This window comes from Vanellus vanellus, assembly GCF_965231255.1.
Source record: "Vanellus vanellus genome assembly, chromosome: 8".
Classification (NCBI taxonomy): domain Eukaryota; kingdom Metazoa; phylum Chordata; class Aves; order Charadriiformes; family Charadriidae; genus Vanellus; species Vanellus vanellus.
Window position 1 is genome coordinate 18,163,087 of NC_138913.1, and position 27,665 is coordinate 18,190,751.

At 37.7% G+C, this 27,665-nt stretch overlaps 1 protein-coding gene across 1 annotated transcript; it reads left to right on the plus strand.

Moving 5' to 3' along the window:
- GK5 (glycerol kinase 5) lies at positions 1-27,655 on the plus strand (the record flags this gene model as incomplete). Its single annotated transcript, XM_082487400.1, has 16 exons — positions 1-150; positions 1,174-1,267; positions 4,301-4,376; positions 4,812-4,905; positions 5,870-6,001; positions 7,513-7,588; positions 8,228-8,289; positions 8,374-8,447; positions 8,777-8,837; positions 10,008-10,134; positions 13,428-13,532; positions 16,760-16,845; positions 20,745-20,848; positions 22,205-22,264; positions 25,123-25,256; positions 26,569-27,655. The coding sequence occupies 16 exons, from the start codon at positions 1-3 to the stop codon at positions 26,703-26,705; spliced, it is 1,572 nt and encodes a 523-aa protein (XP_082343526.1). The 3' UTR covers positions 26,706-27,655.
- Between the last annotated feature and the right edge of the window lie 10 nt (positions 27,656-27,665).

The following is a 27,665-nucleotide window of genomic DNA, read 5'->3' on the forward strand; positions in this document are numbered from 1 at the left end:
ATGCCGTGCGGGCAGCAGGAGAGCGGCGCCGCCGCCGTTGCCGCCGCCCCCCCCGCCCGGTACGTGGTGGGGGTGGATGTGGGCAGCACGGTGGTGAAGTGCCACGTCTACGACCGGGCGGCCGCAGTGCGAGGCTCCAGCTGCAGGAAGGTGAATCCGCGGCGAGCGGCGCCGGACGGGGCGGGCGGGGGCGGCCTGAGGCGGTGCTCGCCTCAGGGGCGCCTGCGAGCGGGGCCGGGCGGTTTCCACCTGCGGGTGTCCGGGACCCTCAGAGGGTCCCGCGGCCGTGCGGGGTCGGCGCTCGGCCGGCTTGGCGCTTCCCAGTGGCGGGTCGGGGGGACGCGGCTGCCCCGGGGCCCTCCAACCAGGCTGGGTGACAGGAAACCCGCGGCCCGGCCGGTTCCCCGCGGGGGTACCGCCATTGCGCTCCACCCCGCCTCAGCGTGTGCCCCCTCTCCCTGCCACCTTGGCTTTAGTCGCTTATCGACTAATCCCTCTACAAACAAAACGAGTTTGGTCAGCAGGGCACGGGGGGGCTTGTGTGGGACTGGCATTTACACATGTCCCGGTACGTAACCGCTGTGCAAAAAAGCATTAACTTTGGAAAGCGAATATCGGGCAGCTTTTGGTTTGTGTGGCTCTTGATTTTGGGATCAAGGTGATCTCCAAAATTCACTTATTTTTTTATTCCTAGCTGTTGCAATGAAAAGATCGTAGCAAGGGGAAGCTGCACCGATCTTCGCGGGTTTTCAGAGGTGGAAGGGGGTGTTCGTGGTGGGGCTGACCCTCTGGCGGGAAGCCCGGCTGGCCGGTGCTCCCCAGCCCGATGTGCTGCACGGCTGCTGAGCCGCTCAGAGGCACCCGCGTCTGAGTTTAGCAGCGGAGCCGAAAGGCTCCAGTTTGGAGCCTCAAAAGGGGCTTAAGGGTTCCCCCTGTTCCTGGGTGTTTGGGCTTCTTCATTCTCTCTGACGTGAGGAAGTCTTCTAGAGATCGCACACCCACTTCCAACCGTGTTTTAAAAGTGACAAACACTGTTTTGTCTGTTGCAGTAGATTCAGAAAACTAAGAACAAAAAAAAAAGGCAAACCTAAATGTGCTTGCACAAACTTTCACAAGAATGCTGGTATCTGTGAACTAGGGATCGTAACAATGCGGTGTATCTTCCATGAACAGGTGGAATCGCTTTATCCTCGTCCTGGCTGGGTTGAATTAGATCCTGAAGTGCTCTGGAGTCAGTTTGTTGGTGTAATAAAAGATGCTGTACAAGGTAATGGCCTATAAAGTTTGAGAAGGTAATTAATATGCATGCAAATTAGTAAAGTTAGTTAATTAGATAACAAGGTTGGTTTCATTTATTTTTTAAAAAGTACTGAAAATTTATCATTGAGCACAAGTCTACAGCATACTTTAACACCTATTCATTCATTAAGTACAATAGAACCTTCAATTACTACTTTTCTTTCTGTTGGGCCAGATTAGGATTGAAGTAGGACCAGAAACAGCGTGCATGCTTGATTTACATGTCGGTGACAGTGCCTCGTTGCTCCAGCTTTTTGTATATGTATCCTTCCCCAGTGTCTGTCTGCCTTCCTCCAGATGCCTTTGTGTACAAACAGAGAGTAGGCTTGTTTCCTCCTCTATGCTTTGTGTGTGTGGATGTGAGTCTATGAGAGAATGAAGGCAGGGTGCTTCATAGTTGTGCTCAGTTGATTACAACCCAATATTCCCACTTTCCCCCTTACAAACTACAAACAGTTCTTACCATCCAATTTCTGTATTATTGTTCTTTTCTATTTGTCCTTCAGCCTAAAATTTCCTAGTATTCCACGCACTAAAACACATACAGCTCCCTTTTCTGCTGAACTTCTGATGCTTTTTCTTTCCCCCTTTTCTGGAAAGGCTCTAGCCACGTGCTTACTCTCTGCAACTCCCACAGCTTTCCCATTATACCAGCTCTAGCGTTCTGCGATCCAGCATGGATCACCTTCTGTGCCACACTGATGCCATGGCCCTGTCAACTGCACCCCAGCGGGCTTTCTCGCAGTGCCCCAGCCTCCTTGTCATGTGTGTGTGCATCATACTCTTTCATTCAGTGCCTAAAGTTCCTCCTGTTTAGCTCCTTTTGCAGTCTGGTCTCCAAGTGTTGCTCTGCCTCCAAGCCTGGCTCAAGGCAAAACTGTTCTTGTCTCTCCCTTTGGAAGGCAGACTAGGGGACAGGGAAAGTAACTGTAACCAGGTGTAAGCTGCAGCCGATTATTTTGGGCTCTTAGTCTGTTTTCTCAGCAGCCACAACTACTGTCACAAGAATAGCAATGCCACCTCAACCCCTAAAGACCTTACTAGACCACTCCCATTCTGTGGGGCGAACAAGGAAGCAAGATTTTTTCAGCTAGTTTTAAAAGGGGGAAGCTTTTCTTGTGGCCAAGCTGTTTGCACTGTTGGCAAGTTGTTTCTAAGTGGTTGTGTAATGTAAGTGAGTATAAGCCCACGCTGTTGTCAAAAGCAGCAGTCCCACCCTCCTTTTTGCAGGGTTGTTTCAAGTCCAGAGCAGTTTCCCAAGTCAAGTCACTGTGCAGTTGTTGGTGCCAACAGAGCTTCACGAATATTTGTGCCAGTGTGAGAGAGGGTGTGGTACCAGGGGCAGGAATGACTTTCTGAAAGCAGAAAGAAGGCATGGGAGCACTTCAATTTACAGGGCTTGTGGAGCTAAAACATGTGACTCTGCGCGCATGTGGATGAGCTGATGTAGTTCGGTACTACCTAAAGGCGAAAACCGTATCTGGCTGAATGGTGCCTCCCCTCTCTCTCACTTTGGTACTGGTTCAACCCTTCCAGGAGAACACTTAGCTGAAAAATAGCAGTGTTTGTCTTCTGTTTTGTTTTTCTCTTTAATGGAAGTTAGCTCTACTCATGTAGGGATCTAAAGAGCGTGATAGTTGACACAGGGAAAGTGGTGGGAGCACAGAGGTTGTAGAGATGGGGAGGAGTAACACACACCACTAATCTGTAGTGAGCTGCAGTAGGACTGGTATAGCTTTCCTTCAGTTTAGACCCAGCTGCTACTGAAAAAGGAATACTGCCATTTTCAAGCCACCCGCTCCCAGGTCCTCCTCCTCCCATACACTCCCACTGCCAGCAGCACTTGTGCAGGCAGTTGGAGCGGGTAGCCTTGCGAAAGCACTGATTTAATTTTCAGCTGATTGAGGGCCTGGATACCACTGCCTGCGTGAGTGCACGGGCCAGTATAAGGGAAGGTGCGGAAGCACGTGTAGAGGTCGGCAGAGCAAGGCATGCTTTCTTTGTGAAACCCCTTCTGTAATTGTCACTCAGAGGCTGTTGGTTGTAGTGTCTGCAGCATACGCTTATGCAGATGAGTAACTGCACGTGAAAGTTAACATAAGAACATGTATGAGCAGGACCTACTTAACCTGTGATTTGTTCAAGTAGCGGGATGGAGGGCCATCAAAATAGGTAGGCTGTCATTTAAGTGGAATTTCTCAATGTATGGTTTTTTCCCCAAAAATTTTGCTTCTGGAAGCATGCATGGCAGTACTTGGGAAACTGAACAGAGCTGCATTGAAAATTGCTGTGGACTTATTTAATTATTTACAGTTATACATATTAGAAAAAGCATTCTGTAACAGTTATTTGAAGGTGAAATTTAACAGCAAAATTGGTGTATACCTAAATGTACATTTTTGTACTTCTGAATTTGAAGTATACATTGCATTCAGTGATACGTGGTTTAGGCACATTTGTTCTTATGAATTTTGAAAGATTGCTTAAGGAATATAGTATTCAAGGTGAGACGTCATCAAAGTGATGTAAAGCATCATGGCATATTGACATTAATCTCTGTACTGTTTACAGAATCGATCTAGTTTTGTTTCCTTAGGGAATTGCTTTCTGTAACTTTGTAAAGATACTTCTTCTGTTTGTGCTTTCATTCAGTCTTCCACGTGAAATGCACGTTTTAATTGATTATATAAGCATATGTAACCTGCCTGCCTGTCACTGGGATTGTTGAAGTTAAAGCCTTTCAGAAGGTGGAAAGGGTTAGTGTGCCATAGCTGCTTTTGTAAAATACGTAGGTTTATTTACCTGCTTTGGAATCAGTTGTCTGATTCAGAGTTCTGTGATATTTCACTGCTAGCCACTTAGTTGGCCAGTCTGTAGATACTTATATTCTTTTAAAGATACTTATATTCTTTTAAAGTATTAATTTCCTAAATATTCAATAGGTTTTATAGCTATATTGGAAAGGTTGCATTTTTTATTGTGGTTTGTTTTTGGTTTTTAGCTGCGGGACTTCACATGAGGCAAATTGCTGGTCTTGGCATCTCAACGCAGAGAGCAACTTTCATTACATGGCACAAGTATGTAATATTGTGTGTTGTTTAAAATTAATTTGTATTAATTTGTATTCATAGACTGGATGGAGGCAGACTGTAGAAATGCCAAGTCACGACCTGAAAGCCGCAAATGTCAGTCAGTCATGTTCTCTTGTGTTTGCACAGCCGCACCTTAGAGCAGTGCAGAACAGTTTATAAGTGTATGTCCTTTTTGTTTTGTTCTTAGCACTTTGGAAGAGGCGAATATATACGTATTTTTTAAACCTGGTGAGAAGTCTCACGCTCAAAATGTCTGCGTGCCTATTACTAATTCATCAAATCCTCCAGGAGGACATGCACTTATTTTAGGAATTGACCTAGTGTTAAATGACCTGATTGGAAATGGTGAATGATGTTGAATTTTTTGGGCAGTGTGTGTTCTGTAGTTTCAAATGGTGGTGTTCAAATACTGTTTTTCAGGAGGACCGGGAAACCGTTTCATAATTTCATAAGTTGGCAAGACTTAAGAAGTGCGGAACTTGTGAATTCCTGGAATAAGTCCCTTCTGCTGAAGGTAAAACTGTGCTAAGCTACCTACTGCTTGGACATATTAGAACTGGTTCATTTTTATGAAGAGTAAAAGCAATATCTGAAATACTGCAAGTGTCCCGTTAACATATTAATATGATGTACTGTGGCCTAAAAACATTTAACTGAGCAAGATCAGCATAGAAGATAGTACGAAGAAAAAACTCAGTACTGATAGCCTGAAGGTAATTAATTATGGGAAAAGATATCTGTAGGTCTAGCACTTGCTTTGTTACTTTTTAGTCTCTTTGTTGTATTAAATATTCCATGTTAACAGTGCTAGAGCATAATTTTTGGATGTAGGTAGTTCTTGGTTGACAACGGTTTGGGGTTTTTGTTTGCTGGGGTTTTTTTAATGTACTCTTTGCTCAGATTATCTGTAGAAGGTACGTTTTATGCTGCTCATGGCTTGTGCTGCATGCCTTTAGAAAAGAGAGTTTTGTTCTAAGTGGAAAAACTGAAGTTACTTTTCCTGTAAGTGGAAACTGACCAGCACACTCACAATAAGAAGCTAAATTCTTGGGTTTGCCAGTGATTTCTTTAGTGAACGAAAACTTGACTAATGATTCAATTATGGTTAATCTAGTAGAATATGATTGAGCCTGACTACTATAGGAGAACTTTGTATGGAAGTACATAACGCTGTCAACCACATCGTGCATTGTGCTCATATAGGTGACCTGTGTTTGTAGTGCAGAGCAGTCTGTTAGTGTGCCAGCAGACATCAGTAAAACAGACTTGCTTAGTGCAGCTGCTCCTTCCTGTGGTACTTGTTGTGGAAAGGCTATTTGCTGAAATCCTGTGTAAGGATTCTTTAACAGAATTTTAGCTTTCTAAGTCTAATCTCGTGTCAGCAGCTTTCATTTGTGTTGTCATCCTTTAAAGATAATTGGTCAGAAACCATTAAAGGGAGAGATTAAAGGTTAAGTAACTCTTTTCTTTTGAAACAGGTAGTTCATGTTATTTTTACAGTGCTTCATTTCTTGACTGGGAATGATCGATATTTGGCACCAAGTTTTCTTACTTTTTCTACACAACAAACTTCTATGAAGTTGTCATGGGTTTTTAAAAACATACATGAGGTAAGCTGGAAAGGGAAAAATAATAGCTTTCTTAAGACATAATAATGGCTAGTGACTTAGGTTGGTTGTAACCTCTTCAGATTTGTCTGTGTCAGTGTTTAAAGCCTGTCTACCTAAATATCTACTCATGATTATATAACTTTTTCCTCTTATTCTGGAAATGTGTAGTAGTAAAAAGTTTTCTTTGTGCATAGGTAACATAATCAAATCACCTTATTTCACTTCATATAATTACATAGTTAGTAATTGTACTTTGTTTTAAAGTTGTTTGCACTTCCGCATGACAATTGTATTTCCTTTGAACCAGCACTCTTATCTTTCCAATCTGCATTGTTCCAGTGCTTACAGTTTCACAAATAATATACTGAACAACCAAACACTGCAATTTATTTTGCATTTTGTTGTAGTGTAAATTGGAAAATACGTGTAAAATAAGTTGTGCTGGAATAATCTTATGCACTAATGCACGACTGCATTAGTTGCTATATGTTGCTGTATTCTTTGCTCTAATCCTTATAATTTTCCTTGTTTCTTCCTATTGTATTTATAAATTTAGTCATCTTATTTTTTATGTTAATTTTCAAATTATTTTTTAAGAAAATGGTTATCATCAATTTTCTACCTTGTGTAAAGAAAGCCCAAAATCTCTTGTGTTTTGTCTGGTGTTTTCTCTCACAAAACTAACTATTGAGAAGGTCAAGTATAATTTTTTACTGGCATGTTTTGGTTGGACCTGTTGAAAGTGTGAGGTGTGAATTTGGAGGATTATAGAATTTAAGGTTATGCAGCTGCTGAGTTTTCAGTGTGAGATGAATGTTCTCCCATGTTTTGTCAGCCACCGATTCTTAAAATATGTGACTATCAAACCAAGAAGTTCAAAAATTCATGGCTCTTAATTATAGAAAATAATTTATTCAGTCATATTTTGAGTGAATTAGTTTGTATGTTCTTCTGAATTCCGTATTTGTACGCAGATCAGTTACTAGAAATTAGATGAAATCTGAATTTCCCATTTTAAAGTGGAAAAAAATCCCAAGGAAAGTAACATTTTGAACTCTGTACAGATGTCATAGACCAGAAAACAATGGCTCTGCCTTTACTGTTCTCAAGCAAATATTGTAAAATACACTTATTTCTTCTGTTTCTGTTAACTTTTTATTTAAGGGCAGTACACAGGACTTTGTTTTCTTTATTCACCACTGTTATAATTATGACTATAAAGTTTCCCTTTTTAAGGCTTTGATGCCACTGCCATAGATTAATTGCATCTCTTTCCTTAGCAGGAATTGTAAGAAACTGCTTATTCTCTGATAGGAGCATGAACTGTAGGATAGTATTACTTATATATCCGACTTGCCCTTTTTTGAAGAAGTATTGGCAGTCGGAGACTTATTTTCTGGGGACACTGTCATTAACCATGAAGAAAAGGAGACAAGGAATCAGGAACTATGTTCCTCTTTATTGTACCCAGTTGTAAATACTTTTTTTTTTGTACATACATTTGTTCCCAGGCTGAAGAAGCTGCCAAAAAAAATAACTGCTGCTTTGGAACAGTTGACACGTGGTTGCTGTACAGATTGACTAAAGGTTAATTTTACAGTTCCTCTTAAATATTAATAAAACATACTGGAATCGAAGTAATGATGTTCATGACTGTCATTGATATATCCTAGAATTTAAATACTTTTTTAACAATTTGTGCTTTTTAAAGTAATTTATGAATATTGTAATATATTTCGTGTTTAAAAAAAATAACTTCTGAATTAATTATTCTTTGGGCCTACCTGGAAGGGTGGTCAGAAAGGGAATTAATTATTCAGTGTAATCAACCTTTTAAAATTTCAAGAGGACTACCAAAAGTAATTGGCCTTGATTGGAGAAAAGTACCCGTGAAAGAAAAAGAACAAAGGATTTTTACAAATGGGGAAGAAGTACAAGTTTCTGTCCTGAGGGATAATGCATGAGCAATTGGATAGATTATCATAGACAGTGATGCAGTCAGTGTGGTGCATGTTGTCAAAGGTACTGACTCTCTTCTAGCCAGTTTCATGAGGGTGAAATAAGGTAATTAATATATGCACGTTAGAGTAGGTAAAGATTGTGTGCTCATTGTGTTATTTGTGACTTTGCTTATAGACACTCAGTTTATTTAATGGGAATCGCTAAGTTGTTTAAAGAAAAAGTATGTATCTAAAATCTTGCTTTGTTCTGTTTTTTTTATGATAGGTTCTGTGTATGCTACAGATTACTCAAATGCCAGTGCTACAGGTGTTTTTGAACCCTTTACGGTATGTGCTCTTCTGAAAAAATGTTGTTGCTCTTGTGCTTCTAAGAGAGTTGCTGACATTTTTACTTTTCCCATATTATTTCAGAAATGTTGGAACCCCACTTTGTGTAACTTACTTTCCATTCCAATGTCTATTTATCCTCCAGTGAAAGACACAAGGTAACTATGAAGGCATATTTAAAAGAATGTGATACCTGTTAAATTAATTGCCTTTAGAAAAATACTACAGAATCTGCACAGGCAAAGTAATATACAAATACACAACAAAATTTTTTTTATATGCAGATGTGCTTTTTTAACACTACATCCAAAGTTTTATTTTTACTATCAGTGTTTCTTAAAGGGATAGTTTTAATACTTTCTTTAAAATAAATCAGTAGCATTACCTTTCATATGTTCTGCAGACACAGGCCTTATATATCTAGATTTCATTTTAACAGAAAGGTCAATTTAGTGTTGTGATGTTGTTCTATAACATTTGTTTTAAGCTTCAACTTTGGATCAGCTGACTCTGAAATATTTGGGGTACCTATTCCAATAATGGCAATGGTGAGTGAAAATGTTGTCTTACTTAAATCTGTATATTTGTACCTGTATTCATTTTATTTAGCTTTGATTTAATACTTGCCTGTTCAGTAAGCATTCTCTATTCCTTCTCTACGACTTAACTACAGTAGAATTGTTCGTTAAATTTTTCTCTAAAAACTCAGTTTACAACCGTAGGGGAAAAGGAGGAGAGAGGAACTGGAAGGTATTTCTGGAGGTTGAGGTCCATTAAGGTTAGATGACAAAATGATTAAGCACTGAATATAGGACTTAGCAGAGCTGCATTCTGCTCAAAGCTCTGGTAACGTCTCTGTATGCAACAACTGATTTTAAGCCAGGTAGAAAGTTGTGCAGTGGGGTCCATCCTGGCTTGACTTCAGTAAGACTCTACACAAATGTGAGAGTATTTGTTAACAGATCCAGTTGCGGTACCTTTTATTTCTTTTTTTTCAGTAAAAATAAATGGAGAATAACATGTTCTTGCCTCAGTGGTTAGAACTTGGATAAGAAAAACCCATTATTTTTGTAAAGTGATGACTTGCAGAAAAAAAACTGCTTGAATTAAGCTAAATGGAAAAAAATGTCATCTAGCTAATATGAATTTCTCCTGCTATTTTTAAAGAATTGTACACTAAATTTATCTGTAAATTTACTGCTTCACCAAGGCACAAACATAAGTAAATGCATTTAAGAACCATCATCATTGTTGAAAAATCAAGCATGGAATAATTTGGTACAGGGCGGGTAACAGAGAAAAAGGAAGGTGAGACCTCAAAACTTCAACTTTGTATTTGGGGAAGAGGAATTTAAGCCAAGCTACTCTGTTCTACTCCCTGGGATTGCAAATGCCCTGCTTATCCTTGTCAAATACTAAACCACAAAATATTTCTTTTGCTTTCATAACATATTTTTCAGTGTTGTAAGCAATACTAGAGAACTTCACATTGTGTCCAAACCTGGTGTAATTTGATTTTAGTGATAAATCTTGAGTGTTGGAATGGCCTGCAAATACTTAAGAAATTGTATATGAGTCCTCTCTTAATGCTCAGTTCCTTCCTAAATCGTTATTTGTAGTCAGAACTCTGAAGTGTTTGCAATGGTATTTTAAAATCCAGCAGCATTGTAGGTTGGTAGTTGGTAGGTAACTTATCGTATTGGTTTTTTGTACTGAAGGTCGCTGACCAGCAGTCAGCTATGTTTGGGGAATGCTGCTTTCATCCAGGAGATGTTAAACTGACCATGGGAACAGGTGGTTTCTGGAATGTGAATACTGGAGAGCATCTCTTTGCATCACGGAGAGGTAAGATAGTCAAATTTTGGGTTTAGAGTATTTCACGTTACTTGGCAGCTGTTAATGATGAGGGTACAAAAAGGGATAAATCAGCTATGCTTTTACTTCTGTCTTCAGCTGTAGAAAAAACAGCTTGAAAGTGTTTTCAGAACAGAAGACTGGAAATTTTTAATTAGAAAAGTAGATGTTGGTTTTTCTGAAATATGCTTCTCAACAAGAGAATTTAAGTAACATCACTAGTAATTATGTCTGCTACCTGCATCCCTCCTTGTTTTTTTTTTTTCTTCACCTGTTCTTCTTGATAGCAGTATTATACAGTACAGGAATGGAGAAAAAGGGGATTGGTCCTCTGGCTTCTCACATCAAAATGTTCCAGTGGATCACTGTAAGTTCCTCCTCTTGAGCCCTTATGCTTTGAAGTATCTGCAGTGAGATAATGCAGGATTAGCAATTAGTTTTCTTTTAAAATACTAGAAATGGGTTCCCCAATATGTTTCTAGTATTTATGTCGTTCTGAACACTTGTGGTCTGTCAAGCTTGTTTTTTTGTCATAGATGGCTATTTGTCAAGAGAGCAACAGAAGTAAATTTGCCTGCACAGTCTCTCTGTCTGTCATATTTTTGAAGAGTTACTAATTTAAGGAAGCCCACAATTTAAAATAGGAGGGGTGGGGCTGAGGAGGGAGGACAGCAGTATGCTAAGGAGACTTTTACCCACTAAAGTCTGGAAGGACCTTGGCAAATACAGGAGATGTGTCAGATCTGAATAGCACGGACACTGAATTCCCTACGAATGCAAATGCTTTTTAGGCTAATTAACGATGTCATTATGATGATACTTTTACTTAAGAAATCAGATGTATGCAGTCTGTGGAAATGTAACAGCAAAAGCATGCTGTAGGGTTTTTCCATTTTCGGGGGGGTTGTGTGGTTTTTTTTGTGTTTTTGTTTTTAAGAAAATATATGCCTATTGTGATCTGATAGGAGTTGAAATCTTTAAGGCAGTGGTGTGAAACTTTTACTGCTTTAGGTTGTTGTTTATGTTAAAATTGTTTTCCTTATGTTATTTTTGGCTGTCGTGTGGTATGGTTAGTAGGACAAGTTAGGTACCTAGCTTTCTCAGTGCCCTGGGCATGAAATGTAATGTGTTCAATCTTTAAAGTTGACTTATGTGTTTAAGACTGCAAGATGAATCCCTACAGCATCCTTGTGCAAGCTATTCATTAGCTGCTGTTCTAGTTTCTGAATAGATATATGACAGTTTAAAAAAAAAAAAAATTCCTTTGAGAACAGCACTTCTCACAATTCAATGATGGAAACATGTTGTATAGATTTGAAATCTACCTGTCTGTCTGATAGTTCTTAGGAACTGTGGTAATGCCAAATGTCATGTTGATTCATTCCCTAGCAGTAGGTTATTTTACACTGCTAGAGTTTCTGGTATGAGCATCTTTAGGAAGGCACCTGATGGGCTTCTCTGTCCCTAATTAGCTGTCCTTCTCTAGGACTTTTGACTCAATGAATTGTTTGGTCTTGCTGCTTTGCAGCTTCACCTTTGGTAGAAAATAAAGGATGTAAAGGAGACCTGCATCAAGGATGTGGAGATATGTATATCACCTTTTCCTTTCAAGAGACAAATACAAACTTTAATCTAAATAGGTACTGCTAATTGTTTTCCCTTGTATGCCCCAGAGTGCCTCCAGCACTAACCAAGTTTCTGCAATTGCACTAGGACTACCATGCCATGCTTTTGGACACAGGCAAGCAAACTGGTGATGATTCTGTGAGAGACAGTTGTCTATCAGCAAAGTCACCTTGAGAAAGTAGAGAGAATCCCTAGATCCTTCCGATGCTGCTCTGGTTCTGTAGTTATTGGGACCCATTTACCTTTGTTCCATTACCCGTGACCTCCGAGTCCGGAGCAGGGTCCCATAAAGTCTGAGTGCTTTCTTCACTCCAACAGTTAGGATACTTGGGTTGGGTGAAGTTTTTATTGCAGTGGCCACTGAATGCTTTGGTTCTTATCAAATGACCTGAAAAAAACATTTGTCGAGCTGCAGTGCTGGAGAACATCTACTCTTCAGCTAGATAATGAAGTCTTTTTGCTTCAGCATTAAAAGCAGTACTCTGTGGGACTTCTGTACTATGTACTTACTAACACAGATATCAAACGAGAAGGCCTTTGTGTTCACACTGACAGTTTTAAGTAGTATGTCTCTCTTTTCTTTGTTAAGGTTTCAACATATCCAAGGGGGGCAAAGAGGAGAGAAATTTTCGGGTTTATCCTCATTATTGGCTATTTATTTCTAATGTAATAGTATCCTCAAGCAGACAGCTCTTTGAAAGATGCTGTACTGTGGTTTCAAATAAACTAACAGTGTTTGCCCTCTGTATTTCTGCCTTTCTTCTGAGAGATAAGGAAAAAAATGTTAAAGTAATTGAATTTTTTTTTTTGAGCCACTGCAAAGCCAAAACTCTGGAAATCATAACTTCCTGCAGATCTCATCATGTAAACTATAGAAGTGTTAATCTTTTCTAGTTATAGAAAAAGTATGTCACCAAATATTTTTGTTGAGTTTGGATGTTTCTCTTGTTTTTTACATTAGGCAAACATACAGGTAAAATGCTGTGGTTAACTGGCAATAGCCTTTGTTGGGGACAAGGATGGGCAAATTGTGAAACTTAGCTTCTTTTTTTTGCTTTCTATGTGAGGAAGCATTGCATGTTGAAAAAGGAATAAAAAAGTATATCACTTTTATCTTCTTCTGTGAATAAGATCTGCGTTCTAAGTTTGTGTTGCCTTTTTTTTGTGAATATGTCTGTTTTAGTATTTGTGCTTCCCATCTGAAACCCCAGCCTTTGTATTTTATGTTTTGGGGAAGTAAATTCTGAATTTTTAGAAACTATTGGGGAAAATTAGATAGATTGAAAACAAATAGGAAAACACTGGTAATTTTTTTTAAGTATATACAATCTCTTATTTAAAAAAGAAGTAAGTGCAGATAGCTCTTCTCTTTAGCTTAAAGAGGAGGTTTTTTATGATTTGATAGTAAATTTTTTTTAGGTTAACTTGGGTTTAACAAACTGTTGTTCGAGTCTCCTGTAATTCCATCATTAAATTTTTAATCAATATGTTTAACCTCTATCAGTGATATTTTTTTAGCTTGCATTCTGCAAAGGAATTGAATAAAAACTACTTTTTTTTTTTTTAGTTGGGTTTATTGTTTGGGGTGCTTGTATGTGTTTTTCGGGAAACATTTAATTTAACTAGTATTTTGTTTTGTTTCATGGAAAATAATTAAGGTCTGTATCCACTGATTGGTTGGAAGATTGGAGAAGAAGTTGTTTACTTAACCGAAGGCTGTATGTCAGACATTGGCACTGCCATAAGATGGGCTCAGGATATAAGTAAGTAGTTCCTTAATTTTGTAGAGGGTAAAATATATTACTACTTAAGAACCTGCTTTATGAGGTTTTAGTTATGTTATTGAGCTTGGTTTTATTATCCATGATTGAAAAAACTAGCCTACATGTTTTGGTCAGTGGAAAATTCACAGTCTCATTAGTATGTTCTCCGCTGTGTGCGTTTACTGCAGGGAGTTCAGTTTGCACAATCATCTCCTCATCAAACTCTGCCTCTCAGACCCTCCTTCCTATGTAGGCTTTTATTTTCCTGAAACATTTTACTCCTCGCTTGCTTTCTCTTGAGCATGGAAAACTTCCTGATGCCTTCTTTTGGTTTTGGTTGTTTTTTTGTTTTTTTTTTTAACCTGGTATCCAGACTTGAATAAAAATGGCGTAAAGGACACCTGCCTATAAAATTAGATGTGTGCTTTTTTAGGGTATTTGGACTTGAATTTTCAGTTGAGGAGAAGCACTTAAATTGACTACCCATTAAGTCGAGGTAGCATGATTGTAAATACAATATTCTGCAAACAGTTGCTGCAATGCTTTTGAGATCTCTAGCTGTACATCTCCAGAATTAATGACAGGTTTGAGTTATATGAAAACAACCTAAAGAACTTTATAAAATAAATAACGTTTTTGTGTGTGTTGCTTCACACAGAAGTAATGAGCCTTTTGGCTGTGACTATTAGGTAATAAAAAGACTTGCGTTCTAGGTTAATAAAAGACTAAGAAAAATACTAGCTCTATAGTAATTGATGTTCAAAACCACTGATTGTTTATAGGACAATTTTTCTGAGCGTTCTAATAAACTATTTACTTGGTTTACTTAGAAATTGAGTACACCTTTACTAGGGTGCAAAAAAGAAATTAGTGTTTCAAACTGCAGGTTATCTGGGAAAGGTTTTCCTGAAGTGTAGCTCACCACAAAATTCCACATTTCTTGAATTTGTCAATTTCTAGTGCATATGTGCATATACATGCTAATGCATGTGCCCATAAGGATTAAGTATGACTTGATTGGTTCTCAGGGGTTCATCTTCACTCAAAGTTTGACTGAGTCTAGAGAATAACAGCCACCAGTCTTTTGAGGAAATTACTCAATTCAATACACAGTTAAGTGCTGCAGATACAAGTATCAGTGGTACACATATAAGCTTACTGCGTCAAATTCAATACTTGAAATGGATACTTCTCATAGAATCATAGAATGGTTAGAGTTGGAAGGAACCTTAAAGATCATCCTGTTCCAACACCCCTGCCATGGGCAGGAACACCTCCCGCTAGACCAGGTTGCTCAAAGCCCCATCCAGCCTGGCCTTGAACAGTTCCAGGGATGGGACATCCATAATTTCTCTGGACAACCTGTTTCAGTGTCTCACCACCCTTACAGTAAAGAATTTCTTCCTAATATCTAATCTAAATCTACCCTCTTTCAATTTAAAACCGTTACACCTCATCCTAAATCATTACCCCTTGTCCTGTCGCTGCAGTCGGTGATAAAGAGTCCTTCCCCGTCTTTCTTGTAGGCCCCCTTCAGGGTACTGGAAGACTGCTATAAGGTATCCCTAGAGCCTTCTCTTCTCCAGGCTGAAAGACCCCAGCTCTCTCAGCCTGTCTTCATAGGAGAGGTGCTCCAGCCCTTTGATCATCTTCATGGCCATTCACTGGACCTGCTCCAACAGGTTCACATCCTTCTTACATTGGGGGCCCCAGGGCTGGACGCAGTACTCCAGCTGGTGTCTCCCGATAGAATTTATCCATACTTAAAATTGATGTCATTAGTATATGCAGAGCAATAGTATAAAGGGTTTTTAACTAGCCAGTAGTGAAATGGACATGACCTACAGCTGCTACCACAGGCAAAAATTGGGGAAGTTTTAGAGGGAGATAAAAATAGGCATGCTGCTATAAGCTCTCTAATAAGCAAGACCTTTATTTTCTGGAAATATGATCACAGAGAAACAGAATTGAGAAACTTTTATCAGCTTTACAAATAAAGAGAAGGGTAAAACTTTTGCTTTACAGAAGGAATTGGGCCAAAACACAAGGTAAGCTGATGGCCTCAGTAAGGGTGGTGATGCTCAACATGCATGAAAGTGAAACATATAATAGTGGTTAAGGTTTGGAAATAGTTTCTGCAACAAGACAAACTTAGTTTAATGGGCTTCTTTTAGTGGAATCAGATCCCTTCTAAAAATTTTGAGAAAGTAGTATGTGGAAATTCAAGGTGAAGTCAATCTTACTTAATTTTTTCATTTTCTGTCCTGACATAGAGGTACTATATATAGTTCAGCAATAGCAAATACAACAAGAAGGAAAAGATGTAATTTACGCTTATTAGTCTGGGCACAGTAGAATCCAAAGCTTTCAAACAAATTTATGAAGGTTACAAAGGTAAATTGAAACTCCTGGTAAGTTGCCAAGATGGATATTTAAAAGATAAATTGAGCTAGGTTAACCTAATTTATCTTAGGAAAAATTACTTTTTAGACAAGGAAAAGCAATAGCATTCATTTACAGGAGACCTGTAGTCTTCTGTAAAAACATGTTGTACGGCCACATAAGAGCATTATTAGTAAAACTGCAGAAGATGGGTGTTAGTAGAAGGATGTTGTACCACATGCAGTTGCAGGTGGGTAAAGAACAAGCTAAAGAGGGTTGTCTATAGAGTTATGAAAGGAGACATCTGGCTAGATGAAGAATAAAAGCAGTGTCTGTCAAAGAGGTGATACTAGGACCTACGCTATTTATATTTATGTGTCAGTCACTTGTAAAAATATTAAGGGTGCTGATAAAATATGATGGGTATTAAGGACTATCTCTGTAGTCATTTGGTGCTTGGGCTGACAATAATGTCTTGGGGGGGGGGGAACTTTTCTGTTTTGCAAATCTAGGCTTTTAGCATACTTAGGGTGCCATTGTTAGCATTCTTAATCCTCATTTATGTCTATGGAAAGCAAATGACCTCTTACAGGCTGTGGAGATTAAAAAGCTATAGCATAAAAGGATACTCTCCTATCTGTTAAATTTAGTCTTCATCTGAATAGGATTTTTTTTTAATGTGACCTGATGGGCATGAAATACAGGAGAAGTGATGGTTTCCCTTAGAACATATATATTGAGAATATTACAAAAGGACATAGTCTAACTTTAGATTTTTGTCTTTTAGTAATATATGAAGAAATTGGAGTAAATAATAAAAGCATATGACTTATGCATCTTTACAGATCTTTTCACCAATGTAGATGAAACAGCAAAAATGGCACGGAGTATTGTTGATTCTCAAGGCGTTTGTTTTGTTCCAGGTTTTCAGGTAAAATTATTATTAATATAACTGAGAATAAATTTTTAATAACACAGTTAAAATTTTAACTTTTACATGTTTAAATGTAGTAATTTTCATCTGATCACAGTATTTGCTCTGTACTACTCGGGTTCTTATTCTCTGTCCCTCACCGCAACGTATGAAGATCACTGTCATATGAGAATGTTTAAACACCACCACACCCCATGAGAAAAACCCTACAAAATAAGCAAATTACTTTGATTTTGCAGATGAAGCCCTGGGGGAGAGATAAACTGAATGATTTGCCCACAGTAGCTCAGGCACTGCCTGCAGAAACAAAAAACGACCCCGTAGCTTTTCTGCCACATGCAAAGCACTGTTCTAACATAATTAATTTTATTCTGCCTTTTTTCAAGATGTAGGTTGTAGTTCATCAGAATACTTAATCGTACTTAAATATGAGCAAGATTGCAAGTCCTGGTGTTACAAAAAGCAAAGATAGTAATATTTAGACAATTCTTTGATAAGCAAATTTTAATCTGAGTTAGTTTTTTCCCTTTAAAATAGGGTTTGTGTCTTGTTGCTGAGCACAGTGTGTATAGTAAGGAGTTCCTGGCATTTGTTCTCCACTTTAGTCCCCTCCATTTCCCAGTAGCTTGCTTTTACCTCCCTCTCTGTTTGAGGAACTTCCTGCAATTACTTGATCCCCTCTGGGTCACAAGCTCTGGGTTCTTTCTACTTGCTTTCCATTTATGCTGGAGACTTAGGTATCCTCATGTCTGTCCTTTCCACCTCTGATTCATGATCCCTCTTGAGTTTCATTACAGATGTGAGTTACTGTCCCTGTGCAGAGGCAGCAACAAGGATGATATTGATACTGCAGTTCAGTCTAGCATATTAGTCTAGATTGGAATTGATGGGAATTCCAGTTAATGCATTACATTAAATGACAAATTGGGATAGCTGGGGCACTGACATACTACCTATTCAGCTACAAAGCAGCTGCTTCCAGTGTGGGTTTGACAGTTGCTAATAATAGTTTATAATTTGTCACCACAAAATATGACAGAGCTGCAAGTCAGAGCTCTTAGACAAACCTTCATACAGAATGAAAATAAACAGGTTTTGCTAGCTTAGGGACTGTGCAGAGCCCCAAAACTTTTTTCATCTAGTTATGCCACTTTCCTAAGCAATATGAGATAATCTGACTAAAAGCACTTTCAGCAGCATAGCTGTTTGTACCTTGTGGGCTTGTCAATATGAAAATAACCATGTCTCCACAAAACTTTGTTTTTCTGATCAGTGGTGTTGTCCAGGAGAAGCTCTGTGGTGTAGCCCTGGTCTCCAAGTTGTCATTTGGAATATTGGCATTGTAAACTGTACTGGACAGATGGACCAGGCAGAATGAAGGGAAAACTGTCACTGTGCTGTGGGTGTTGAATAATGTCTGCCATCAGCTGGTTCTTTGATGTATAGACATATGATCTTTGAACCTGTCAGGTGCTCAAAAGTTACTGTATTACCCAAACAATGAAAAGCCATTAATGTGAAAACAGTATTCTGTTTTTTTTTTTTTCCTCAAAAATAACCACCTTCTCTTTTCTATTAGAAGTCTTAGATAGTAACTTGTTAGTTTGAGTATGTACGTTTCAGAGCTACGTGGAATGTTTTTGACAGCTTGTCTCTGTGTTGGTCCAAAAGTATGTTTTATTTTGATTTTCATCGGTCTCTATAGTACTTGGTTTGATCATTCCCAGCACTAATGTTTTTGCTAACAAAACTTAGTATCTTTAGCCTTATCTTTGTGTAAGTGCTGTATGTTAATGGAACAAGGTAAAGAAGAATTTTGTTTCTTCTGCAGGTAGCCCAGCTACCTTCTCTCAAACAGCCCACCTAATAATTATGTTTATTTTTAGGGGTATAAAGGTTGGTTATGCTGAGATGCTTCCATTTAGCATTTGCTGTGAGTAATTGTGCTGTGAATAAGCAAATGTTAGCCATGTGAAATTTCACTATTTGCAGACAGGAATCTGAGGTATACAAATGTTAATCTGAATCTTTTTTTAAACCTTTAATTCTATTAATATTCAAAATCTAGAGATGTTGGTTGGTTTTTGCTTTGCTTTGCGGGTTTGTCTCCCCCTTGCTTTCTTGACACTGTCTCCAGAAGGAACCCCAGCTAGCTTCTTGGTAAGCATTGATTTACCACAACTCTTTTTCCCTAATTCTAATATTCCCAGCCCAAATTTAGAAGCTAAACTTAGAAAACGGAATGGATTTCTCTAACAGTGACATCTAGTTACAACTAATAGTATCCACCAATGTGAATTTCTTTGCCTTTATAAAAACCCTTGCTTATTTCAGTGGAACCTGCTTAGCTAGTAGACTCCTGGTAACAGAATCTGTATCAGTTTAGAAACTGAGTGCATTAAATGGTATGAAAAGGGACATGAACAGTTGAACACTGCTGGGACTGTAACATGTCTGCTTAGATGCTAACAAAAAATGATTGTGGAGTAATGTTTCTTAGACCTCAAAATAATAGTGGTTGGGGAGGGTTCTTATGAAGCCCATATGTTCATTTCCTACACAGAGGAAAATGTTTCTCTACTTGTCCATATTGAGGCATTAAGAACAAGTTTCTTTTTTACTGAATTTTATTGCTGTGTTGTAGCGCGCTAAGAGGAGCGTCATTGTGAAAGTGTATTTGAAATTGAGTCAATATGTGCATTAATAATTTTTCCTCTTACTCCTGCTGGAAAAAGGGGTTTCCAGGCTGAATTTGCTGTGGTTAACAGCAAAAATTTAGGACTTTTCATTGGGGTGTGGGCATATATATGCACTGCTATTTTTATTTTTTTTATTATTTTTAATGATCAGTTCTTTCAAGATACTTATATGAGTCTACGCTTTTTATTTTATTGTCTTGTGTATAAAAATCTGTAATCTTGGAAGCCATGGATCTTTATTACGCTACTGGGCTGGACAAGTGGTTCCATTCTGAGAATGGGAAGAGTACCTGTATATGGGGAAAAAAAAATTCTTTTACTGTAATGCAGAAGTTGCTTCTATTTAGGAACTTTTGCAAAATGCCGATTTTCCTTTTGGCTGTATGTACCTATCCATATGTGTTTTGCCTTTTTTTTTTTTTTTTTTTTTTAGCATGTTAGCATTTTCTTAATTTACTTTGTAAGTACGTGTGTATATATTTTATAAGCATGAAATTCAGACTTCTGGTAAGTGTTGTCATAATTGATATTTAGTACAATGCAACTGGAGAGGATTGTTTTAATTTAAAAATTACTATCTACAGTGAAAATAAGATTTAACATTGTCACAAACCAGGTATGAATGAGCAAACTAATATTTTTGTGGTAAAGTTCATTAGAGCAGTGGAAAAGTGGAGAGATTAATCAATCAATCCATTAGAATTTCAGTTGGACTCTGTTTATGAGTGTCACTGAAAACAGGCTGTAGTATAAACTAATAAAAAGTATTACCATCCTTTTCAGTGGTACTTTTAAAAGTCTGTTCATCTTTCTTTCACCAGTTCAGGATTGCTTAAAGAAAAAAGTGTGTGTATGAAATCTTGCTAAAGAACAGCAATATCAGTGTGCCCTGTCCTAGACGCTTAGTGTACACTATATATATTTTAAAGAGAAGTCATACAGATTAGTGTTATTTAGTATTTCAAATTTGGAAGAAGTCACTTAAAAGCTTTTCCTGTTGAAAGAAGCTGTTTAAAGTGTTCACTGAGTTAGCTAAAATAACACTATATACCTCTTACATACTGTTTTCAATTTTCTTCTTTCACTATGCTGCCTGTAATTGTCGTAAGTTATTTTTTTTTTCTTACTTTTTGACTCCTTTCTCAAAAACAAATACAAATACAATTCACTGGACTCATGGTGAAATCTTTTCTGCAGGTTTCTGTGAATGACCCATATTTATGTGCCTCTTTCATGGGGCTGAAACCTTCCACTACCAGAAATCATCTTGTACGAGCTATATTGGAATCTGTAGCTTTCAGGTACTGCTTACTTAATTAGCTTGCTTCTGTTTTCTTATGTTTCCTTTTATTTTGATCAACAGTGTTAATGGATACGTGGACTTCTGCAGTTTGTAAAATATACTGTTAGTGTTACCATCACTGTTACATTGAAAAGGAGTTTTAGTGGCATTCTTTTTTTTTTTTTTCTTTAACGCTTTACAAATAAACTCTTGTATATTTATTAGGTCAGAGTTTTTGTTATTAAGTAACCATAGAGGGATTCTTAAGTTACATTGTTTTCTGCGTGTTCTAAAAATGTTTTCTGTTTCAAGTTTGTCCTTACTCTCCTGACAGTGTTTTGTCAGAAGTTGTAGCCCAGTCCAGCTGTGTTTAAAGTATTCCTGAAGCTGGAAGTTTTGTATTAGCTCTTTGGCTAAACTTTGAATTTTTGGTGTTTTATAAAACACAGTAATAGGTATCTTAAACATCTCTAAAGATGTGAATGGACAACAACTTCCAGATCTAACTGTCAAGGTTAAAGATGTTACTGCTAGCCACTGATGATATCACATCAGTAGCTTGCTGTGGAACAGCTTGGTTCTGCCTCGCAAACCCACCCAGCGTGCCTTGAACTGAAGTTGAATATGGTTTCAGCCTGGCCCACACTGCACTGGCTGTCTAGGGAACACTGGCACGATTCCTTCCATCTAGTCACCAGCTCTGCTTTGAGCATAGTAAACTGCAAATAGGCAAAAAGGATGTCTGCAGGATGGGAACATTCTGAATTGCCGCAGTTGTTTCTAACCCATATTTTTCTGCACTGTAAGAGAAACGTGAGATGCAGTAATTCCCGAACTCTGAAGCATGGGTCTCTTCAAAACAGGGATGTTGAGAATGTCATCCAATTCAAATACCTACCTAGGAAAGGGTAGAGATCCTTTGTGTTTAGATTTTCTCCCATTACATGAAATGGTTTCAGAACAAGTCAAACTTGCAGCCTTCAGAGGTTTGTTTTAAAGAACAGCTGGATAAACTCTGATTGACACCGTCAGCCTGTTTTCCTCACTCTAAACTACTTGTTACATCAACATTTGCATCTTGTCTGTAGACACTTATCATTTTCAGGTGGGAATAAATGTACCTTCTACAGTGACTTGCTATAGAATGAGCCCTGATTTAGCCATACTTGTGTCTTTGTAATGATGTATAACAAAGACCAGTTTCAGACTTTTTTTCTTTTATTTATTTATGCGTTTTGGAAACTTGTTAGCTGTTGCAGCTGTTCTGACACAACTGAGGCATTTTTTGCCTTGTATTTTATTTTCTGACTATGTAGATACTGGAAACACTTTATGGAATATATAATGCTTAATTCAACTAAATATTTTTTTAAAGAAACAAACAGCTTTATGATATCATTGTGAAGAAGGTACGCATTCCTCTTCAAACAATTCGGTAAGTTCCCTGTAACTTAAATTTTATATATGGGAGTTTGATTTAAGCAGGTGTCAACTTTATTAGGCATTTTACCCTACTGTAAAAATTCTGCTGCTAAGAAATAGATGACTACCAAGTCAAATGTTAATGTAACTTTAAAAGTGACAGTAGAGACTACCCACAGAATGGTCGATTATTAATTAAACCAATGACATCCGTGACTATCAATAGGTGAGTAATGAATTGCTCTAAATATATATTTTTTTTAAAAAGCAAATAAATGTTTTCAGGTAGCACTAGAGTGCATATAGCAATGCCTTTTACAAAGGTCATTCTACCCTTTATTATCATTCTTTCATACTGAAATTTTTTGTGCTGAGTCTGTTGCAGACTGAGTGTTTTTTGAAGACATCAGTTAAAACTAGATCTATTTGTAAGGGAAAGAGGAAAAATATTTTTACAATTCAATTGTTAAGACATTTGTTTTGCTTCAGTCTTTGAAGAAGCAAATCAAATTCAGTGATGTAACTGTTGATCCCTAGAATACGGTTTTCACAATGTCTTGGAAAAATTTAGCTGAATTATGAGTTGCTGGAAAACTACGTTGTGCGTTTCAGTAGATACTTTGTTTGGACACAGCAGTTGTCTTAGAGCCTCAAGCCCTCTCATGCTGAGAAAGCTCTCCAAAGTTTCTCCTTCTGGCAGCCAGGGGTCACCATGATACCATGGTCAGGAAGAGAGAGGAGAGGGTTCCTGTCCCTCCTGTGTTGTTTTTTTTTTTTCCTGATAACCATGCAAAGGAAGAAGTAGACTGGCAGGCATGTAGACACTTGAGAAATCAGACTTTTCAGTAGTGGAAGAAAAGTGAAAGTACAAAGTGGGGGGACGTAAAAGTTTGTCTTCCATCATGTACTGGGACAGAGTAGGCAAAGATAAAGAAACAGCCAGGGTTGGGGTTTTAATGAAGAGGAAAACAGGAAAGGTATTCAAATTTTTGATTCCTTAGGAAGCTTTTTACGTAGAAAATTGCATCCAAAATTTGCAAAGTGGAAGTGAAAACTGGGAAGTGTGGAAGTACTGCCTAGAGAACATTAGAATTATGATCCCATTTATATTGTAATGTAAACTTTAAAATTGTGTGATCATGTTCTGGTTTATTCATTAATATAAAATTGCTGTTTCATATAGTGAGTGTAATAGTTAACTATGATCATTAGCAATTCAGCTTGTGGATTAGCATTAGAAGATAATGAGATACACTGAATGTTTTTTTCAGTAGGGTTGTAAACTGGTCTCCCATCCTTTTGTCTGCACACCATTAGTATCTATCCATTATCTTTGATTTTTTTCATTGTTGTTGTTTTTATCCTGTAAATATGTTCATTCCCTTTTTAGCTAGTGTCCTGTGTCCCTCCTTTCTTCCTGGCCCTTGGCTCCTACAAGCTCCTACAAAGTTCTTGTTTTCATTAGTCCTCTACGTTCTTATTTACCTCTCTTTGCTTGTGTCAACACCGTCAGGGAAAGTACAGAGAAGGAAACCCTCAGTTTTAGTCCTCGTATCCTATGTTATAGCAGTCTGTGGCGGCCTTTACAAGGATGATCCTGGTGGTCCCTGGAGTCCTGAAATGTCACCTATTTACTTGTTCTGTGAAATAGCACATCCCCAGTCAAACAGCATGTAGGAACTTTGAGCTAAAAGATGTACTGTACAGATTGAATCTTCAAAGTATCTAGCAGCAAAATTTAGCTAAACATAAAATTGAGTATTTGGAAATTTTCTTTATTTTTTCCCCTTGTAACTTGAATGAAATTGATGTCTTACATTTTTCTTCTTTAAAAATATGTCACTGGCATTAAGAAAGTGACTTTGCCAGTTAAAGGTTTTTATGCCATAGTGTAGAGGTGGTAGCCCTGCTTAACTGTATGTGCAAACAAGCAAAACCCTGTAACATCACCAGTCAGGCACTGTCTCCTGATTTGACTGTCAGAAACAGCCAAAACGTTTATACAAAAGTTTTCTGAGGCATCACATTGTATAGAAGATTTCAGCTGGCATATTTGAATGGAAGGTTTCTAAGCAACTGTTACGTTTTATTACCCAACACTTTCTGTAGTAATAAATAGTAGATGTCTTTACTGCACCACATTTGATAGAATGACAGCTCCATACCTGGCTGGTATTGGAGTCCAACAGCATAACGAACCAATTTATGACAATTCAAAGATTGCTTTTTGTTATAGTTATTTTGTGTTTGCAAGAGTGATTACTTTGCACCACTAGTAATTGCTCTCGGATAATTAAAGATCAACATTGGTAAGTTCTAGTTTTTTCCATTAAAAGGGTTTCCAATATGGTGCATTTAGGAAAACAGATAGATGGAAGCCTCATTCTCATCTTCCTCATAAAAAGAAGCAACTGTGAAGGCATTTTAGCTAACTAGTACAAAGATTTGGTAGTAATAAAAAAGGTACTTTTCCATATCTGAGAAGACTTGAAAGGGTTTGTTTAATGTAATGGGTTTGGCAGTTGTCATGTTCTGGTGATAACTATGTAAAGGGTCTGTTATGACCCCTAACATTTCAACCAGGATGACATATACTTTTGGAAGACAGAGCCTTCAAAGCTTTTGATAACATCTGTCTATCACTCCCAGTTTATAGGCATTCTTTTTTTTTTTTTTTTTTTTTCTCTAGGCACCTTGTGCTGGTTTCTAAATTTGCCCATAAAATGGAAATGCATTTGTGCATGAGTGACAGGAAGATTTATGCATAGGTGTGAAACCCCAGACATTGTTTTCTGAAACTTTGGCAATAAGCATTTGAACTAAACACAATTTTATTTTTTTTTTAAACTTTTTCTTCCCCTCTCCCTATAGAGCTGATGGAGGTGTCAGTAATAATAGTTTTGTCATGCAGATGACTTCAGATTTAATTAATAAGAAAATAGAAAAACCTGCAAATGCAGACATGTCTAGTCTTGGTGCAGCTTTTCTAGCAGGCCTTGCTTCAGGTATGTATACTTTTAAAGGGGTTTTGGGTTTCCCTTCATAATGCATGTCTGTAAATAAGGAAAAAAATTTGGAAAAAAAACAGTGCATAACTTCAAATAATTGTAAAAACTCCAAACTATAGCCATTTTTGTGGGAATCCAAGGTAAGTAGTGTTTATGTTTCTCTGTATAGTGCTTTGTACCCACTTGCTTATATTTGATGGACCAAAGAAACAGATGATAATGTCATACATAAACCAAATCAAGAACCTTATTTGTATTTCTAACACAATGTCCCAATTTGCTGAGCCGTTGCATGCTTGTTTAGTTTTACATAAAGGAATAGCAACAATAAGTTTAATGTGAAAAGTATCGGAATGTATGTTTGTAAGATTCATTTACATTTAGAAGGATATACTACTGGGTGAGAAAGAGGTGAACCCTGTCTTGCTGCCTCCCATCTTGACCTGGACGCTGCACCCCTTCCCATGTTCACACTGCCTGGAGCACGGTGCTCGGTGGGGATGGGTCACGTGGCAAGGAAGCTGCCGCGCTTACGTGCAGCCATGGCAGGCCTACTGAAGCTGTGTCCGGTCATCTGTGAACTGAGCCTTTATTCTTTAAGGTTTTCACAGAAATAAACACAATGGCAGTACAAAATAAATAATTAACAGGAAAAAATAATCCAGCTCTACTCACACAAAATTGTTGTGTATAACTAACCAGACTTAAAACTACAAACTGTCAATGGTTTTGCTTAATATCCACCTACAAAATATCGTTCCATTAACTTCATTAAATTGAGTTGATACTCAAATAACGCAACTGGAAGATAAAAACTGTGTGGTCAAGTAGGATTTACTCCGCAAGTAAAACTGTAAGACAGTTGCAGCTCTAGACAGACAAGAACAATTCCATAACCTGAATTAATCTGAATACATAACACCAGCTGTTTTCTGCCATTTATGCAATTTTTAAGACGGTAGGGAAGCAACTAGTGTGAAGTCTTTGTTTCTGTGGCCCTTCTTTGAGAGGGACCTGCAGCCGAAAGCACAGTGTGGATGAAACCGAAAGGAACTTCAGTGTACCAGAGCTGTTCCTTGGAAACTGTCCCAGTTAAGCAGATGTGCTGTTGTCAGGATTCCAAACAAGTGGATGCTATTGGAAAGGAGTTTCACAATGTTAAAAATATGCTTCCCTGTGAGAAAGTTGTTGGTTGAGTAAAGAAAAGCTGTCATGATTTCTTACTGTGTTTCTGCTTTGGAAATAAATTAAAACAACTCAAAAATAACATATTTGCAGTTGAGCTTGAGAATGAACTTTCTGTTTATAGGATTTTGGACTGACAAAGAACAACTAAAGAAGCTAAGGCGAATAGAAGCAGTTTTTGAGCCCCAGAAGGACTCAGAGGAATACAAACCTGCTCTGGATATCTGGCTACAAGCAATGAAACGCTCCCTGCACTGGTAGAAATTGGCATTTTAATTATAGAAGAATTAAAATGTTTTAATTCATATTTATAAAATCCTGACCTTAACAGGACAGTAGAGACCATAACTGAAATTTGTTACCCTCCTGCTGCTAGATTACTTACCACACCATAATGAACCGTCATATTATCCCTATAACAGCTGTAGTCCAGCTGCAGCATTTGTGTCCCTTCAGTGACCTCTTTGGGTGGCCCAGCTGCTTGAATCCTACCACATACTAGAGATGGGGAGTTTTTTCCTATGATGGGTTTTCTACCGAGGAACTCACCTCCCTTCTGATCTTTAAAGTCTTCGGTATGCTGAATCATCAAGGAAGGGTAAAAGGCACATATATTCCCCTAGGCATTGCTAAGAAATGTAAAATGATTGTTGAGGGGTGGGTTGTGATTAACTTAATTGCATACAAAGATATTTTCTTATTAGTAGCCTGTTACCACCTGTTGATCCAGGTCTGTGATGGTATTTGTATGCACTAAATTAAGATGAAATACAAAAGCAAATAGGCTTTCAGTACTCCATTAAGAAAAGAAAAAATCCAGGGTTTTCGTAGCTGATGGTTGCTATCTAGCTTGTAGCTCAAATTGTTTAAATTTTATAAAGACCAAAAGCTATATTATCTGGCGTGGCTAATACAAATACATTAAAAGTAGTTACAGGTATGCTATCTAACTTGTAAAAATCTGTAACATTAGTATTTTCAAGCCCATTGTTAAGTCTTATTAGCTAAAAGGGGGTCAAAAGTCTATTTTTGAAGCTATTAATTACTTTTATATTTTTAAACAAATAAATTATAATTAAATGAATGTGTAGTTAATTATTATATATTTGTTTATCACTAATCTTAAATTATTATAATTTTCTCAGGAGTATGTGTAAATCAGTTTCAAAATGTAAAATTATTAAACATTTTCATTTCGGAATAATAACAAATTCAAGCTGT